The sequence below is a fragment of the Pseudorasbora parva genome, chromosome 23 (assembly GCF_024679245.1).
Source record: "Pseudorasbora parva isolate DD20220531a chromosome 23, ASM2467924v1, whole genome shotgun sequence".
NCBI classification, from domain to species: Eukaryota; Metazoa; Chordata; class Actinopteri; order Cypriniformes; family Gobionidae; genus Pseudorasbora; species Pseudorasbora parva.
The window spans coordinates 7,045,825-7,062,829 of record NC_090194.1 but is presented as its reverse complement, the minus strand read 5'-3'; the positions used below and the strand labels follow the sequence as shown (position 1 = coordinate 7,062,829).

At 39.8% G+C, this 17,005-nt stretch overlaps 1 protein-coding gene across 2 annotated transcripts in view; it reads right to left on the bottom strand.

Moving 5' to 3' along the window:
• Positions 1–1,804: 1,804 nt before the first annotated feature.
• The window catches only part of dchs1b (dachsous cadherin-related 1b), a 126,247-nt gene continuing 111,046 nt past the window's right edge, over positions 1,805–17,005 (bottom strand). The window contains exons 10-21 of one of the 2 annotated variants that reach the window (XM_067432688.1): positions 14,984–15,833; positions 13,345–13,584; positions 10,922–11,047; positions 10,398–10,607; positions 9,306–10,172; positions 8,307–8,420; positions 7,944–8,155; positions 7,364–7,515; positions 6,834–6,964; positions 6,444–6,730; positions 5,952–6,093; positions 1,805–5,873 (exon numbers count right to left, since the gene is read on the bottom strand). In XM_067432688.1, coding sequence (XP_067288789.1) covers positions 3,250–5,873; positions 5,952–6,093; positions 6,444–6,730; positions 6,834–6,964; positions 7,364–7,515; positions 7,944–8,155; positions 8,307–8,420; positions 9,306–10,172; positions 10,398–10,607; positions 10,922–11,047; positions 13,345–13,584; positions 14,984–15,833 — 5,955 coding nt within the window. In that variant the 3' untranslated portion in view covers positions 1,805–3,249. The remainder of the gene's footprint in view (positions 5,874–5,951; positions 6,094–6,443; positions 6,731–6,833; positions 6,965–7,363; positions 7,516–7,943; positions 8,156–8,306; positions 8,421–9,305; positions 10,173–10,397; positions 10,608–10,921; positions 11,048–13,344; positions 13,585–14,983; positions 15,834–17,005) is intronic. The other variant, XM_067432689.1, reaches the window with a different exon arrangement.

The following is a 17,005-nucleotide window of genomic DNA, read 5'->3' as shown; positions in this document are numbered from 1 at the left end:
GGATTCTGACATGCCCCAAAGTGCACCTGCGCCATGCGCTTTAGACCATATTCTCAGAACATTACAATAGGCACCCTTACCCAACAGCCAGAATGCATTAAAAGTTTTCTGTTTTCAGTTTTTTATGCTAATATGCTATTTTTTGGTTTTAGATCCTTTCTGTTTACCTTTGTGTTTGTTTCTTCCTTCTAGATCAGACTGGATCATTAACGTGTTATAGATGTGACTGCATATATAATAAAATAAATAACAATAGGCTAATATTATAAAATAAGCAAGCTAAAAAATATTGCTCTTCCAAACAATGTTCCACAGCACTAGCAATAAATGGGAAAAATGGGAAGACATAATAGAAATTGCCCCAAATCCTTTAACAGACTTTTACTTGTAATGACTGAAAGAAACCGCAATAATGTGCAAACTGTGTAGTAACTTGATAACAGAGATACATAGATAAGCGAAAATGGCCACAGATCACAATGCTTATATCAGAATAAGGTTAAATCTCATCCTGAAAATAATATCAGTGATAAAGAAAACATGTTTAAACAGTGTGGTCACACAACTCATTGCAGTGTTTATAAAACACTGACTGTGCAAGCGAACGAGACTGTTATTTTTTAGTGATATCTGGGATGGTGTAAATCAGTTAGACATGCATAGCACAGAGATGGAGGAGAGCTGAATCTCAGCCAAAACCAGCTTCACAACAGGGGATGAGAAAACTCAATACGGTAGAAACAAAAGGCAAAACGTGAGAGCATGTAAGGTGTGCATCGGTTTCATATGGTAAAAAAATTAAAAGATAAAAAAACTACACGACAGCTTGTTACTAGGCAGCATCCTCAAAAAGTAATAATATGCAGCCTTTAGGTGTAAATAAGATGCAAAAGTGTACATTTTAAGGCTGCTGTCCCAGTTACAGTGTATGAAAATACTATATTGTTTGTCCATTGCATCTGGAAAGGTATGCGCTTAAAAAAAGAAATGGGTTGATGAAATGAACTGATGACATGAGTAAGTATGAGTGCTTTCTGTGCAATAGCAAATATAATTATAGTTTCTTGACTCAGCTAATTCATCATTGTAAACTCCAATGCTCAAAATTATTAAATGGTTTGAGTAAAGCCAACTCAAGTTAAACAAATTAGTTAAATCGAACTAACTTTTTTTGTTGTGGAGTATTAAGAACTTTCTTTTGATTTCACAAAACTGACACATTAGGTAATCTGACCTGAGGTTTTATAGTTTTGAGTTTTCTGAACTTGTTTCTTTTAATTTAAATGTATGAATTAGCTTACTCAGTTACTTGAAGTTAAGAGCAATTCAAATGTATGAGTACAAAATAAAAATCTGCATGTTCTGTTTATTTAAACTTTACATTTCTTAACTAAAAAGTGATGTAACCGATTGCCTCGATTATTTTTGAGTTTTTCCAACTTATTCAGGTTTTAAGTGTAGTGCATAAATGTTAATTTACAACAACATATAAGTAATTTTTGAATGAACAAACTTATTTCTTGAAATGTTTCTTCGTAGCTGCAATTGATTTTAAAATAGGCACACCCTGTGTCTAGCTATACACAGCCTGAGGCTCGGCTCTACTCTAGGTTTTTGGAACAAACTGTATCCTTTCAAATTGCTTTTTAATGAAGGACAAATTTGACTCTGACCCCTCCTGTGTATTTTTTTTCTAAAAGCCAGATGATTGGCCTTTCGCTACCCTTCAGTCAACGTTTTGATTTAAACCTTGAAGGAAGGAAGAAAGAAGACTCAGGTTTGACAAAAGAAATCAGTAGGAATTTAATATTTGATTTAAATATGTACAGACGATTTAAACTGTACTGCTGCTGGAATGTAGGCAGCCGTCTTGGAATCTGTTGTTTTCCAGACTGAAACAATTAAATGTCAACTTTTATTTAAAATGAATTGTGTAAGACAGACTTCAAAAATCAGGCCCCTCTTTGCCTTGCATTTGTTCGGAGTGCTAAACAGGGGCCAGTTACACTTGAGGCAGTGGCGGTATCAGGCATGCACCAGGTAGCAAAACAGCCCCTCTGGTCGCTCAGATGCTGAAATCTCTTTCCACAGAGGAGATTGTTAGATTAAAAAAAAGAAAAGAAAAGCAGGGCACTTCAGAAGCATCTTTTCAAAACAGAAAACATCCACTGTGTATTACAAAAGAAGGTCCATTTGTGAAGGTCCAGTGATTTTTCACTTAACCGTAAGTTTTGTAGACAATACAAAACTTTTTTTATTGTCAGAAAAAGCAGCATAGAAACAGTGAGAGATAGCTGCTGTTTTGGAAGAAACCCATTTATATACAGAAGAGTCTTTGAGGTTTCACCAATTTCTTGAAAGGTCTCTAGATGAGCCGGAAAAAAGTATGGCCCAGTCTTTTTTTGTTGTTGTTTTTTGTTTTGTTTTTTACAATAAATTAGCTAAGATGCTAACATTCTAGTTCAAATGGCAAGGGACAATACAACTTAAGAAGGCCTATAATACAACACTATGCAACATGAGAAGTTTCAACACTCAGCTTTTCTCTTTATAAATAATAAAATACAACAATCTTCCAATCATTCACATTACAAGTGTCACAATTTTCACAACCGCACAGTATGGTGATCCTAGACACTATACAATGATAATACACTTATTATGGCTAGCATACATATAAATATACATTTTAAAGAATGTCACTAAAATGTAAGAACTCCTTCACTCAAAGCAATGGCAAGTCCTTCATAAAAATAAAAACATATAAATGAAACTGAGTAGCACTATAAAATAATACAAAAGAAAAGAAAGACAAAATAACATCTCCCAGTAATAAACAAACATCGTGACATCAGTTTGGAGTTCTCATTGCGGTCTACAAAGTATGACAATAGCAGCTATTTTGGATGGACTTAAAATAACACTGGAGTTTCAAAGCTGTTTGAGTCATCAATATAAAAGGAAACAAACAAAAGGAGCAGTCAATGTCTTGCCTCTCTGGCCAGCCAGCGAGACAAAACAAAGCAACACAAAACTCGCTTCACATCAACACTGCGGTGCTCTGAAGAAGGGTAACGTCGCAGCACAATGTTTATACCCATTCAGTTACCAGACACCTGCGTCACCATCATGGCTTAGCGGCTGATTCTTCATGCTGCCTTTTCAGGTAAGCAACATTGCTAAGAGTGACTAATATAATGTCTTATCAAAAGACAAAACAGGCTCCACAAAATGGAGTGCAATATTGCATTAAATTCTCATCTCAGCCTCATCACTGTGCTCCAGAGAGTGCTCTGTGGTGCTGATGATGGAGGCTGAGGGACCTTGAGTGACCCCGAATGGGGAGACGGCTGGGGACCGTGCAGCAAGTGGGGACAGTGAAGGCGAGAAGCTGGGAGACATTGCTGCTGAAGAGATGGAGCCCTCGTGGCTTATAGGTGAACGCCTTAGCGATGCTAAGTGGTGGAACGTCCGTGATATGGCGGGTTTAGGTGGGACAGATTTGGCCCCTGGATGAGCCACAGAGGTAATGAGGGGTGGAGGGTCAATTCTTGGCTTGGGGTCTGTCTTGACTTTGGGTTGGAAAGGTCTGCGTGGGTTGTTGGGAGGTAAGCTCTCATCTTTTAGCCTTGCAATCTCTGTGAAGACACTGGCTAAGGGCTGAAACTGAGGGCACCAGTTGAGAAGGTAGTCCCAGTTGTAGCTGCCTCGCAGTTCCTCGTCACTTGCCACTATGGCTGTGAGGGAGCCATCAACCGAAGGTTTTCCATCCTCAGGGAAAGCATAATCTTTCGGATGGGAAATATTCAACCCACGACCTACTCCAAGGTAGCCCCCACCTTCATCTCTATAGACTGGGAGCTGACCAGAAAGTAGGGTACCGCTGAGGCTCCCACTGATGCTCCCCAGTTTTTTACTTTTGAACCACTGGCTTGCATCAAGTGGCCCTGGTTCACAAGAAATATCAGAGAGTTGGTCCGCATCCTGTTGGATACCTGAATCAGGGCCCCTGGCGGAGATGTGCTCTTGCATTGAGGAGGTGATGCTTGCAACTCTTGGGTACTCATTGATCATCCGGATTTCATCATCCTCTGCCGCTTCGGCAGAACCCCGTCCACTGGAGTGAGAAGGATCTAAGGATCCTCCTCGAGTATAGGAGCCTCCACCTGTTCCTTCCTCATCACCTGCATATCCAGGAAGTGCCTGATGATAGATCCTGTCGCCCCCTGCAGGTTTTGACTCATCCAGGTTTTGCAAAGCTGTGCCTGAAGATACAGTATTATTCCCTGTGTCTTGTCCTTTCTTCTTGCGCTTTGATCTTACTAGATAAAGAGCCACAGCAATTATGACTAACAAGACTATTACTCCAAGGGAGGCAGCAATTATGCTCACAAGGAGGATGTTAAAGTCTGTTGCGAGACCAAAGGATGTGTTGGTGACGTCAATGGTTAGCTGAGTAGAAGCTACTCTTGATGTGTCAAGGGGGCTGTGTGCGGTAACATCCATAGTCATTAGGCGGGTTTCCCTCTTCGACCGACTCCCACCGCTTGAGCTGCCAGAGCTGTCCATCTTTAGGTAGATTACACCGGTTGTCTTATTCACATCGAAGTAAGGAGAGGAATTGGGGAAGGAGTACAGAACAATCCCATCTACCCCACCATCCTCATCTTTGGCCTGTACTTGCCCAATGCTCTGGCCTTTCTTGGCTCCCTCTGGTACCTCAAAAGACATGTCTGAAGATGTGAAAACTGGGTCATACTCATCCTCCCCTGTGACGTAGACCTGCACTGTGACTGTAGCTGAGTTGTTGCCTGCATCCACAGCCAAGGCAATGAAGTTAAAGGAGTTTACCTTCTCAAAATCAAATATCTGCCTGGTACGAACTTCTCCAGAGTTCTGATCTACCAGGAAAAGGTCTTTTCCCAGGCCAGAGTGGTCCATCAAAAAATACTTCAACTGTCCATAAACTCCTGTGTCATAATCAATTGCATGTAACACAGTCACAGCAGAGTTCGGCGGCTGGTTCTCACGGATACTAGCTGTTAACGTAGCAATGGGGAAGTAAGGTCTGTTGTCATTAATGTCCTTTACCTCTACATTAATAGGAGCCAAGGCAAAATGACCATGGCCATCTGAAGCTTGTACTATAACCACATGGGAAGTTCTGCTCTCTCTGTCTAAAGGTCTCTGAAGCCTCAGTGCCCCAGTCCACTGATCCACAGAGAAGAGTTTCATCTCATCTCCAGAGCTGATGCTGTACTGGACCTCTGCGTAGGGAGCTGAATCAGGATCAGTTGCAGTCACACGTAAGAATTCTGTACCAGCAGCTGCCCCTTCACTCAAAGCCACTATATACTCAGCTCTGCCAAAGACAGGAGGGTTGTCATTAACATCAGTGACTGAGATGATGGCTGGCACGCTGGAGCTACGTTGGGGAACACCACGGTCCGAGATCGCAATGGTGAGGTTATAGCGTGATAACGCCTCAAAATCCAGTCGCTCCGCCAAGATCAGGGTTCCTACAGTCTGGAAGCCATGTCCCTCTATGAAACGGACGCTACTCTCAATCTGGAAAGCATTTCCAACATTCCCACTGGCAATTGCAAAATCAAAACCAGAGTTTTCCTGAGATAGGTCTCCATCTACTGCCTCTAAGGTCAGGATAGTGGCTCCAGGTAGCTGGTCCTCAGACACTGTGGCTTTGTACTCCAACTGGTGGAATATGGGGGCGTTATCATTGACGTCCATTAGCTGAACTTGGACTGTGGCAGAAGATGATAGCGGTGGAGATCCTCCATCACGAGCTTCGATGACTACGCTTACAGAGGGCTGCTCCGGGTCAAATTCTGCTTTCTGTCTGATGAAAAGTGTACCTAGAAAGACATGGGAAGTGCTTTTACTACAATGTTAATTCTTTAACTATAAACATAGTATAAACATTAGGCTTATACCATTTTTAGGATCAATGTAAAACCCGTCCCTCGTTGAAGACAACACTCGATAGGTGACCTTTCCATTTTCTCTTGAATCTCGATCCGTTGCTGTTACTGTGATAACAGGACTGCCTGGTGGGGAATGTTCTGGAAGTGTTACCTGGAAACCACAAGCAACAACAAAGCTGTTACTTGGCATGTTTTCTCCTGTATCCAGAGTGATGTCATTTTGAATAAAAGCATCTGCTAAATGAATAAACACAAACATAAATGACTGCATACTTATTACTGGTAGCATGCACATTTATTCTGGGATAAATTTACATTAACCAAATTATTTTATTATCCTAATCCATGAGAGTCAAACCCTCTTCCTCACAATGACAATTTTTTCACAAAAGTTAACTAAAGAAGAACAAAGCCAATAAACCTTCATCAATCCTAATAAAACAAGATACAAACTATGTCACTCCTTTTAAAATACTTCAAATGGTAGAAAAAAAGAGTTACCTGATATAGATCTTGTGTAAAAGTAGGTGCATTATCATTTATGTCCTCCACCCGCACAGTTAAATTGGCTTCACTCTGATGCTTTGAATCTGAAGCTCGAATCGTCAATGTGTACCATGTCCTCTCCTCAAAGTCCAGTGGTGCTGTCAAAGACACACGGCCGTTGTAACGATGGATATCAAATTTTCCCTGTGATGGAGCGTCCAGCTGCAAAGAGTAAGACAGCACTGGGCCAGAATCCACATCATTTCCAGTAACAAGGGTGATCTCAGTGCCGATAAGAGAGTCTGGAAGAGGGAAACAGGGACATCATATTCAGTAAAAGTGTTTGCCTTTTAGGCGCTTGTAATCTAGTCTTTCAGGATAAAGGTGACCAGTTAGTTCACTCACTCTCTGGCACTCTAACTTCCCGTGGCACTGGGATGGTAGGACTGTTGTCGTTGAGGTCGACAATAATCACTGTGATGGTGGCAGTGCCTACTAGTTTGGGGCTACCACGATCAGTGGCTTTTATCACCAACCTGATGCAAATGAGAGAAAATAAAGGGTTAGATAAAAAATTTTTCCTAACTTATATCAAGTAAGATATGTTCTGTTCTGTTCGTTTTTGTTTTTTTGTGGAAATCTAGAGAGAACAAAAGAGGTCTTCTATTTTTGGAGAAAATATTTGTACAACAATCCAAAAGCTCTAACAGACCAAAAATGTAGTAAATTAAAAACACACAGTTTTATATGGTTCGGGGAACATTTTAGAAACAAAACACATGAGGTAAAATTACGAGGGCTTGAACACATCACACACACAAACTAAATAACGCTGGAGAGGACAGTTACATTCCACAGAACAGAAGGAAATTAAAGACCTGCAGAGCAATGACTTCATTGGCCGAACAAGCGCAGCACACATAATATACACTCACTGTGCCTGTGTCCAGATTTCCCTGTCCATAATGGCTGCGGTCGTGATGCTGCCGGTCAGAGGGTCAATTTTGAAAAGCCCACTTTGACTCGAAGACTCAATGGAATAAGTCACCTGACCATTCTGGCCCTGGTCAACATCCTCTGCCATAACCTAATGCATACAAAAACAGGTTGGTCAAACACAATGAACATTTGCCATAAAATGGCAGATTGCAAGGAAAAACAGCCAAAAAAGCATGCACAAGTAACAATTTTCTGTCAAACAATCAACATTCTGCAGTGAGTCTAGCTCCAACTTTAGTGCCGGAATACTGAGCTAGGTACCCTAATGGAAGGGTGCCAAAAAAGCGGTACAGTATGGTTCATAATTAGGGTACCATTCACTACTTCTGACAGTGGAAACAGCTAAAAATAGTAGAAACGAGCCATTTGTCAACTTACCCACGATTGGCTAGTATGGCAAAAAGTTACTAAGTAAAAGAAAGTTTTATGAAGAATATTCACATTTAATACTTTTCCCAGTATGTTTTCAATTACATTTGACCATTTGGAAGTGCAAAAAAATAAGAGAACCCTTGCCTGAATGATAGGAAAATCATAGCCCTGTGCTTCATGCATATAAGTCACGTAGTTCTGCAGCTGGAATCGGGGCAGGTTGTCATTGACATCCTGAAGAATCAGGTTGACAGCCATGAAAGAGCTTGAGGATGTAGTTTCAGCCTTCACCACTAGACGGAGTCTTGGAGTGTCCTCAAAATCCAGGCCATTTGAGCTCTGTACCCAGATTTCACCTATAAAAGCACCAATAATGCAGTGAAGCAGGTCAACTGACTGCCATTGTGAATAAGAAATATTGTTTTTCATCTTTCTGATGAGCTGATGTATGCATCTTATCAAAATCAAGGCATTTTCACATGTCATGTAAAACATTTCCTAACTGACCTGTACTGGAGCTGATGGTGAAGGAATGATATTTGTTCCCACTGAAGATGCTGTAAGAGATGTCATCGCGGGTTCCATCAGGGTGCTGAGCCTGAGCCTGGGCGACCGCAGTGCCTATGGGGTAAAATACACACAAATAAACTCTATACTCTTCTGCCACAATAACTTAAATTGATGGATTGTCTTTCAATGCTTCACAAAACTGTGCCTGTGAGCACTGAAATACAATGCTGCAGATTTCATCATGCAGTTCATTGCAAAAGTTTTCATCTGCCTCACCCCAGAGCTTTGAAATGACAACACCACAAAGACTAACTTTTAGTGAAGGATTTATAATAAAAGAGAGACAACTGAGGTCTGTATAGTTTCGCAATGTACTGTATGCGCTGTAAGGCAATATGAAAGGAAATTTCCACTTTATTTATTTAATGTGTTTTGTTTCTGAGCAAAACATGACATAAAACATTAAATAAAAAGTATGGTTGGACCTAGTATTATCCATCTGGAATTAACTGGATTATGGAAAACGGTGCATCTTTATGTCTACCAATGGTACTATTTTTGTTTTTTTGTTTTTAACATTTCTATCATTTGGTATTAATATTAGTTTTGGTCCACTATCCCTTTAATACTGTATTTTTTTTCTTTTTCTTTTTTTAAATATTAAATAAATTAAAAAAATAAATTAAAAAAATCTAAAAATGTAACATTATTTTCCCTGGTCAAAACTGTGCATGGCCGTAATGACAAAATGATTACATTTTAATGAAAGATTACAAAGACTTTGTATTTCCTTTGTAAATAACATTCATTGAAGAATATTGCACAATACCACCAGCAACATTAAAAAACAAATTATGCTGACTGAACTATGAAAATATGATAATTATCATGTTATCATAAAAATATAATTCCCTTTTTCCATGAAATGGACAGAAAAGTACAGAACCTTTCAGGCTAATAGCACACCAAATCTTGTGCTATACATTTTCTGCGTACCTTTAGCTGCATTCTCCTGTAAGCTAACATCTCTGGCGGAGCGAGAGAATCGAATGCCCTTGTAATCTTCCTCCTTCACATAGACGATCACCACCCCTAGGGAAGACTGAGGAGGGCTGCCCTGGTCCATAGCCTCCACTATGAGGGTGCGTTGGGTTTGCGTGAGGGTCTGGAGCTTCTCTGTGGTCTGGATCGCTCCCGTTAGTGAGTTAATAGAAAATCCTCGGACTGGCATAGCAAAGCGATAGAACACTGACCCATTGGCACCAAAGTCCTTATCTTCTGCTCTCATGGTGGCCACCACCTGATTGGTGGACACACTACCGCTGGATACGTTGATAATCAGCGGGTCCTGGATGAAGAATGGTGCATTGTCATTGACGTCCAGGATGGTAACGGTTACCTGGGCTGTGGCGTTGCGGGGTGCGGCGGGTGATAGGTCACAAGCATACACTTGGAAGGTGTAAGAAGCTCTTTTCTCTCTGTCCAGAAGCGCTGCGGTAGTGATCCGCCCCGTGTCTGGATTCACTGTAAATGCACCTTTGGCTTCTTGGCTGAGGAAGTATAAGATCTGCCCATTTTCACCCTCATCCACATCTGTGGCTGTCGCATCCAACACCACTAAACCTACAGCGGCATCTTCTGAGACATCGACGGTGTAGCTAAGGCTGCTAAACCTGGGGCTGTTGTCATTTACATCAAGGACTGAGATTTCCACAGTGGCGGTGCTGCTCAAAGAGGGGCTGCCATGATCTTGAACCACCACTATCAAGGAATAACTGTTCTTCTGCTCTCGGTCCAGAGGTCTTGAAGTAGACAGAGCTCCAGAGGAACCGTCAAGTCGAAAGTCACCTTTTGGATCACCAGCTGGAATAGCAACACAGAGACACAGAATTAGTTAATAATCAAGGAGAGTGGGTCTTCTTTTTATAAGAAACAAGCCAGCAATGTGAACAAAAACAGTAACGTACCTTGACCAGGGATAATTAAAATATGCAAGTTGTTTTAACTTATAGACTCTAAATCTGGTTTGTAATCCACTGCAGAAGCTCTTCTTCTACACATTCCTCTGTACAAAAAAAAAAGTTTTACCAGTGATCTTATAATCCAGTCGTCCACTCTCTCCGCTGTCCAGGTCTGTGGCTTTGAGGGTGAACAGCTCCACGGGCTCTAGGTTCTCAGGGACTTCCAGACTGTAATGCTCCCGCACGAAAGCAGGAGCATTATCATTCTCATCCAGCACTGTAATGTGCACTTTAGCCTTGGCAAAGTTAGGGGGGATGCCTCCATCTTTTGCATACACTATCACATGCAGAAGATATAAAGTGGATTATTAAGTTTTGATAATAATATAAATTATAATTATAATATAAAATAATATTTAAAATATTGATTTAAAATAATATTTTATAGTAGCATGTAATACGTTGTCAGGCCAGTGTTGTTATTGTTAACTAAAACTAAACTATTAAAAACTTTTCATAAAAAAAAAAGATAAAAGCACAGGACAAAATAATACAAATTTAAATCAAATAAAAAAATAATAGTATACAAATAATACTAAAATCTCATGTATTCAGCCATATTATGTGCAGATCCTCTCTGTGTCTATGTACCTGTTACAGTGTAGTGGTCCTTTAGTTCCCTATCTAGAACTTGAGTGACAGATATCACACCCGTCTCTGGATTAATTGTGAATCCATCCTCAGTCACACCACCGTAAGTCACTAAGCCATTAGTGCCTGCAACAAAAACAGAAATATGTAAATTAATAATTCTGAATCAAAAAATCTGAATCAAATACTAGCTTACTACCTACTGAACACTGCACAATAAACACTGCATACTGCCTACTATCTTTAAAGGAAGTGTATGTAAGATTGTGGCCAAAACTGGTACTGCAATCACTTTCAAATAACTGTAGAGCGGTGTATCCCCTCTCCCCCTCCCCCTGACTCGAGGTTGCCAGATAGGCTGCAGGATCAGCAGTAACGTTTGACGCTGCAGCTGTGGTAACTAGAGCAGATCTGGCAACCCGGATGCCCAAACACAACTGACTTTGTGATTGGTAGATAGGTGGAGGGCGGAGCTTCAGGCCAAAACACAACATGTCAACTTCAACACCAGTTAAGGGCTGCAAAAACAACTTTTAAATGACAATATCCTGGCCGGACTACTGTTGTCAGTGATATATGCATTGAAATTAACATGATTTCTTAATGTGTAGTGACATTAAGTCTCTGTCGTGATCTCTTTTTGCCAGTAGACTCTCCTCTGTTCAGTGAGATTCGAGATTTAATGTTCTCCATGTTGACTCTCTTGCTTGTTGTGACAAATAATCTATGCCACTCCCACGTGTCAAAGTATTTATGGATATGACGAGACACGCGTGGACGAGCGGTGCATGTGTGCAATTTCCAGCCAAAGCCAAACCGCTAGGTCTATCATATGTGACCCATGCTGGCAAAATGATTCGCAATGAGCTAATTTTACAAAAGTTTATTATTTTCACATCATTTAAAAAACCTTCAAAATTATGTATGAACAGTATGATTTGTTTGAATCGGACAAAAAATGACAAAGTCAATTATTTTGAGAACAATTGAGTTCAAGTTTTTTGAAGGTTCCTAAACAAAATTACCTAGCAACCATACCTTAAACTCTCTGGTACTACCAAAATTGACACACACCAAGGAAAAAAAACAAATATCTATAGGAAAAATATATATTTTATATCATATTATTATTTATAATATATTACTTTTCCATGATGCCACAATTGTTTGATTAACAATAATGAAACTGACAGACTATATATTAAAACCTACTATACCGCACAGATCAAAAATAATGCTATACATCTAATGTTTTCCCCAACAGTTAACCAAATGTTCACATAAGACATGAGACGCAAAGGATTGATTATGTATTTACTTATTATTTAAACTTTGTTAATTTCGAACCAAAAAAGTTTCATAGTATACCTTTAAATTATTTATTATTATTACAATATTTAAATATTTTTGACATTTTTATTTAGAATTTGTGTAAAAAATATCTTTCAGATCAATTATTAGTACACTGTAATAAATTATTTTGAAAAAAAGTTACCTGGTTGCCTTAAAATTTTGAGTTCATTGAAATTAAAAATTTTAGTTAATAAAATAACATTTTTTGAAATTCGACAACCTTTATTAAAATATTATTAAAAGATTTTGTAAGCATATTGGGTAATTGTGTATGTTTTTTTCTGATGACGCAGTGAAACATGCAAATAGTTCTATTTTCATGATTTATCAAATTTTTTATGTGGTTCAGATACAATAATATTTTGAGTTTCTATTTATTAAACACATTTCCTTCATTGTATCAACTTAAATTTTTTATTTCATTTAACTCAAAATGTTAAGGCAACCATGTTACTTACTTACAGTTTATGAGAAGTATATAAGAACGCTATTCCAAACACAGCCATGACTGGTAACAGTCAACCAAACCCTCTTTCTTTTCATTCTGAGTTAGAAGGTGTACAAGAAGTTGTGAACAACCTGATTTGAATTAAAACAGAAGTGCAATGTCAAATGTCAAAATATTCCGGTTCAAACCTTTTCATCTTGGATTCAACACCGGTTTCATTAGTAGTTCCTTCCGTGATCCACACAAGTGTTAAGCATGGACTAAAGACATACGGGTGCCAGATTGCGTGCAAAGTTAGCAAGCTTTGGCACGAGCACCTGCTTACTCAATTAATGCTTCCTGAAAAATGTCTTTACAATCTCTCTTTCATACTCTCTCACTAAACCCAGGAGGCTGAGAATGAGTCCCACAAACCCTCCACAGGAAGCGTTAAAAAAAACACTGCCCTCACTGCAACTCAACGTAACTGCTTAAGCCAGATGGCAAAGTTTTCAGACACAGGTTGAAAGGTTGAAATAGCCAACAATATAGGTGATTCTTTTCAGTAGTAAAGGAACATTTACCACATAGATAACTGCAGAATCTGATCAAAAAAAGAGAAGAAAAAAAAAAAAACACTCACCATGATCCCTGTCTGAAGCGGAGACCTTCAGTATGCTTGTTCCTGTTGGCTGGTTCTCTCTGATTTGGGCTTCAAACTCGCTGTGTTCAAACCACGGTGCTTCATCATTTACGTCAATCACCTGGATAGACAGAACTTGAGTGGTGGAATGTTGGGGTATCCCATGATCCTCAGCGACAATTGTGAGATTGTAGTTCTCCTGCTCCTCGCGATCCAGAGGTTTTAGGATGGAGAGAGAGCCTAGAGAAAAGAAAAACATCTGTAGATCTGCTGCACACTTCACAGCATGACCTGTGGCTGGAAACATGTGACTGAGGTCAGAAAGCTGTTCTGTTTTATGCTATGCATACTTGTAATATTTCATTAAGTTCATCATGCCAGACACTGTCTTAAGCTGAATGTTGCTAGGCTACCTGGTTAGGAGTTTGTCCATGACTTAAATTAGCCCACCACAACAAAAAATGTGGAGATTAAAATTAGAAAAAGTACTGTTGCTGTACAATACGGATGATATCCAAAATAAATACTATAGTATAGATCATAATATTGAATGATCCCATAATATTACATGGAAAAATGTAATTTGAGGGACAAAGATTGGCTGATTTGCTTAATATAATGCTGCATCTCTTTGCATGCTTCAAGGGATAATTTATCTTTTCCGGTCCTTTGTTAACATAAAATTATTTTTACAACATAGAAGTCGAACACAATATCCACATCTAGAGTCTGACATTCATCTTAGTTTTATTCATCCTCTGTTTTTCTCCTCAGTTTAGCTCCTGCACTCTCGACAAGGAATTTGAGAATGAAGCTTTTTGCTGACTTGCTGGTATGAAGACAAGGGAAGAAAGTTGTTGTCGTGGATCCATTTTTGATCCTTTCCAGCTTTACCTCCCTGCAATGCTGTCATCAGCAAGACCCCGAGCGAGGGTCACTCAGGATAAACACACCCCTGCGGTTGATATGGCAGCCTGACTGCTTGCTGACTGCGAAATATTATTGTATGTTTGTGAGAAGTCTGTGTGCGGCCTCTTTTTTTTTTATTTATAGTCCACCTAACACACTCTAGCTTTAAACACATCATTGAGATGTTTGAGCTGGCTTCTGCTTCTGAATACAGTAGCTCTGGTTTTGTGCTTAACGTCCATCTCTAGACCTCCTCCTTAAAGAGTCCAAACCGTGTGAAGACTTTCTCCTCAGTGTCTGGTAAATATCAGCTTTGACTTAATTGTGTGCTTTAACCCAACTTTAATATATATATATAGTTAGTATAGAGAATACGGCTGGTTTAGAACAGAATTTAAACACCAACCTACATCATAAAACATCTGACAATAATGGAATGAAAATCAAATACAGATGTTCAGTCGATTAGGTGACTTTGTCTATTTTATCAAATTTTGCGTGAGCTTTAAATGGTGGTATTCTTGGAAGTTGACAGGATTTTCATATACATGCATATTTCCAACGTCAAATCAAAGAAGTGCAGGCCCAAATAAAACTGTGCTCCCACGAATAAACCCTTCAAGAAATCGAACTGTTCTGCTAAATTACTTTTAGCTTTGAGTGAATGGCCCAATAAAGCAGTGTGGTGTGAGAAGGAGATGTTCAAATAGAGAGAAGTAATGATTCTTACCACTGTTCGGGCTGAGGCTGAACCGTCCCGCTGTGTTTCCTGACTGGACCCTATAGGATACTCGGCCATTTTCGCCCTGATCTGCATCCCGTGCCATCACGTAAAGCAGCACAAAGCCCACCGGCTGATCCTCCATCACACTAACAGCAGTCGGGGAGCTGAAGATCGGAGCATTGTCGTTCTCATCAGTAACGAAAACTCGTGCCGTCACCGTGCCCCAGAGTCTCTGATTGGGGTCTGAGGCTGAATCCATAGCCTGGACCACCAGGAACATGCTGGAGGTCTCCTCGTGGTCCAGCACTTGACCCAGTTTCAAGACTCCTGTGACAGGATCAAGACTGAAGAGATCTGGGTTGTCAGGCCATCGCTGTTGGATAGAATAACGTACTTCACTGTTGGGGCCACTACCATCTTTGTCAGCAGCTTGGAAGGTATAAATGGAGGAACCGGCTTGTATGTTCTCAGGTACAACAATAGTGACTGGATCTTCTGGAAACTGTGGTGCGTGGTCATTGCTATCCTGCACGTTGATTTCCAGCTGAACCATGTGAGTGTTCGGATAGGCCTTGGAGAAATCATCCACCTCCACCTGTAGAGTATACCGTGACCCTTTTTCATAGTCCAGCTCTCTAGCCAAGTAAACGTCTCCTGTCAAACGGTCGACCATAAAGGTTCCTTCATGATCTGTGCCTCCCACTAGGAGGTAAGTCACCTGACCATTTGAGGTCACTTCATGTTGGTCATGTGCTCTAACTGAGCCAATAACAGAGCCTGGCTCGGCTCCCTCCACTGAGTTGAGGGTCATGGATAGGGTGTTGGGGTTTGGAGGGGTCCTCATGGAGCCAATGACCTACAGATTAGGAACACAAAGAATTTAGAAGACATGAAATGTTAGTTACATTTTACTCTCAACTAGAATATTTTACTATTCCTTCTGAACCATGAAGGTCCCCAAAATATTTGTTTTTAATTTAAGGGACAAATGACAAACAAATGTAAATATAAAGGCCATAAAAGTCAACCAGATAATCTCAGCAGACCTATGCCCCACTGGCACAATTGTTTTCAATTTAATAATAATAAGAAATTAGCCTGACGTCGTCATACTCAATTCTAGTCAGAATATGAGTCTGATACTGCTCAATTGGGCTGTAATTATGGGGTTTATTTCAACCGAACCAGGAAAGACAGACCTACAACCAATCAGAGCAACGGAGTGACGCATAACGTTAGTTGTCAAATGTTAACAGAACTCAACTGCACTGTGTTGCCAAGTGTGCATTTTTTCCGAGGGTTGTTTTTCATGTCCGCGGGTTTAAGCGACCTCAATTATGTGATATATAGACCCAGGAATGTGAATTTTAACAGGCAACCTTGCCAAAATAACACACATTTTACCCCCCACACACCATTCCCCTAACAAAACAAGCTATAGTTTTGGGCTAGTAGTTGACAGGTTTTGTTGTAAAAACTTGGCAACCCAGTCTGCACGCACACTGGAATAAGTAACGTTAGAAGAATGAGTGTAAATGATCTTTGCCGTTATTGTAAAAAAAAATATTTAAGGATACACAGAGTACTTACCAACATGATCATCATTTCAGAGAGAAATAGTGAAGGTGAATGTATACGAAAAAGTTCTCTGTTTAGGATTAGATCAAATTCAACCCAAGCGTCTTTGATGACGTGGATGATTACGTTACTGTTTATCATCATCGTCTAAAGCCCGCCCTGACAATTTCATTATTCTGAACAGTTTCTGTTTGGGCATAATTACTCCTCTATGGATCAAGTCCAGACCAAACTGCCCGAGCTCAAATGTTGTGGACGGGGCTGAGTTGGGCTGGCATCCAGGCTAATAAGAAATCTTTCTTGAGCACCAATCAGCATATAAAAAATATTTCTGTAGTATTATGTAACACTGAAGACTGAATGCTGTAATGATGCTGAAAATTCAGCTTTGCCATTTCAGAAATAAATTACATTTTAACAGCTATTTTAATTTGTATATCTCACACTACT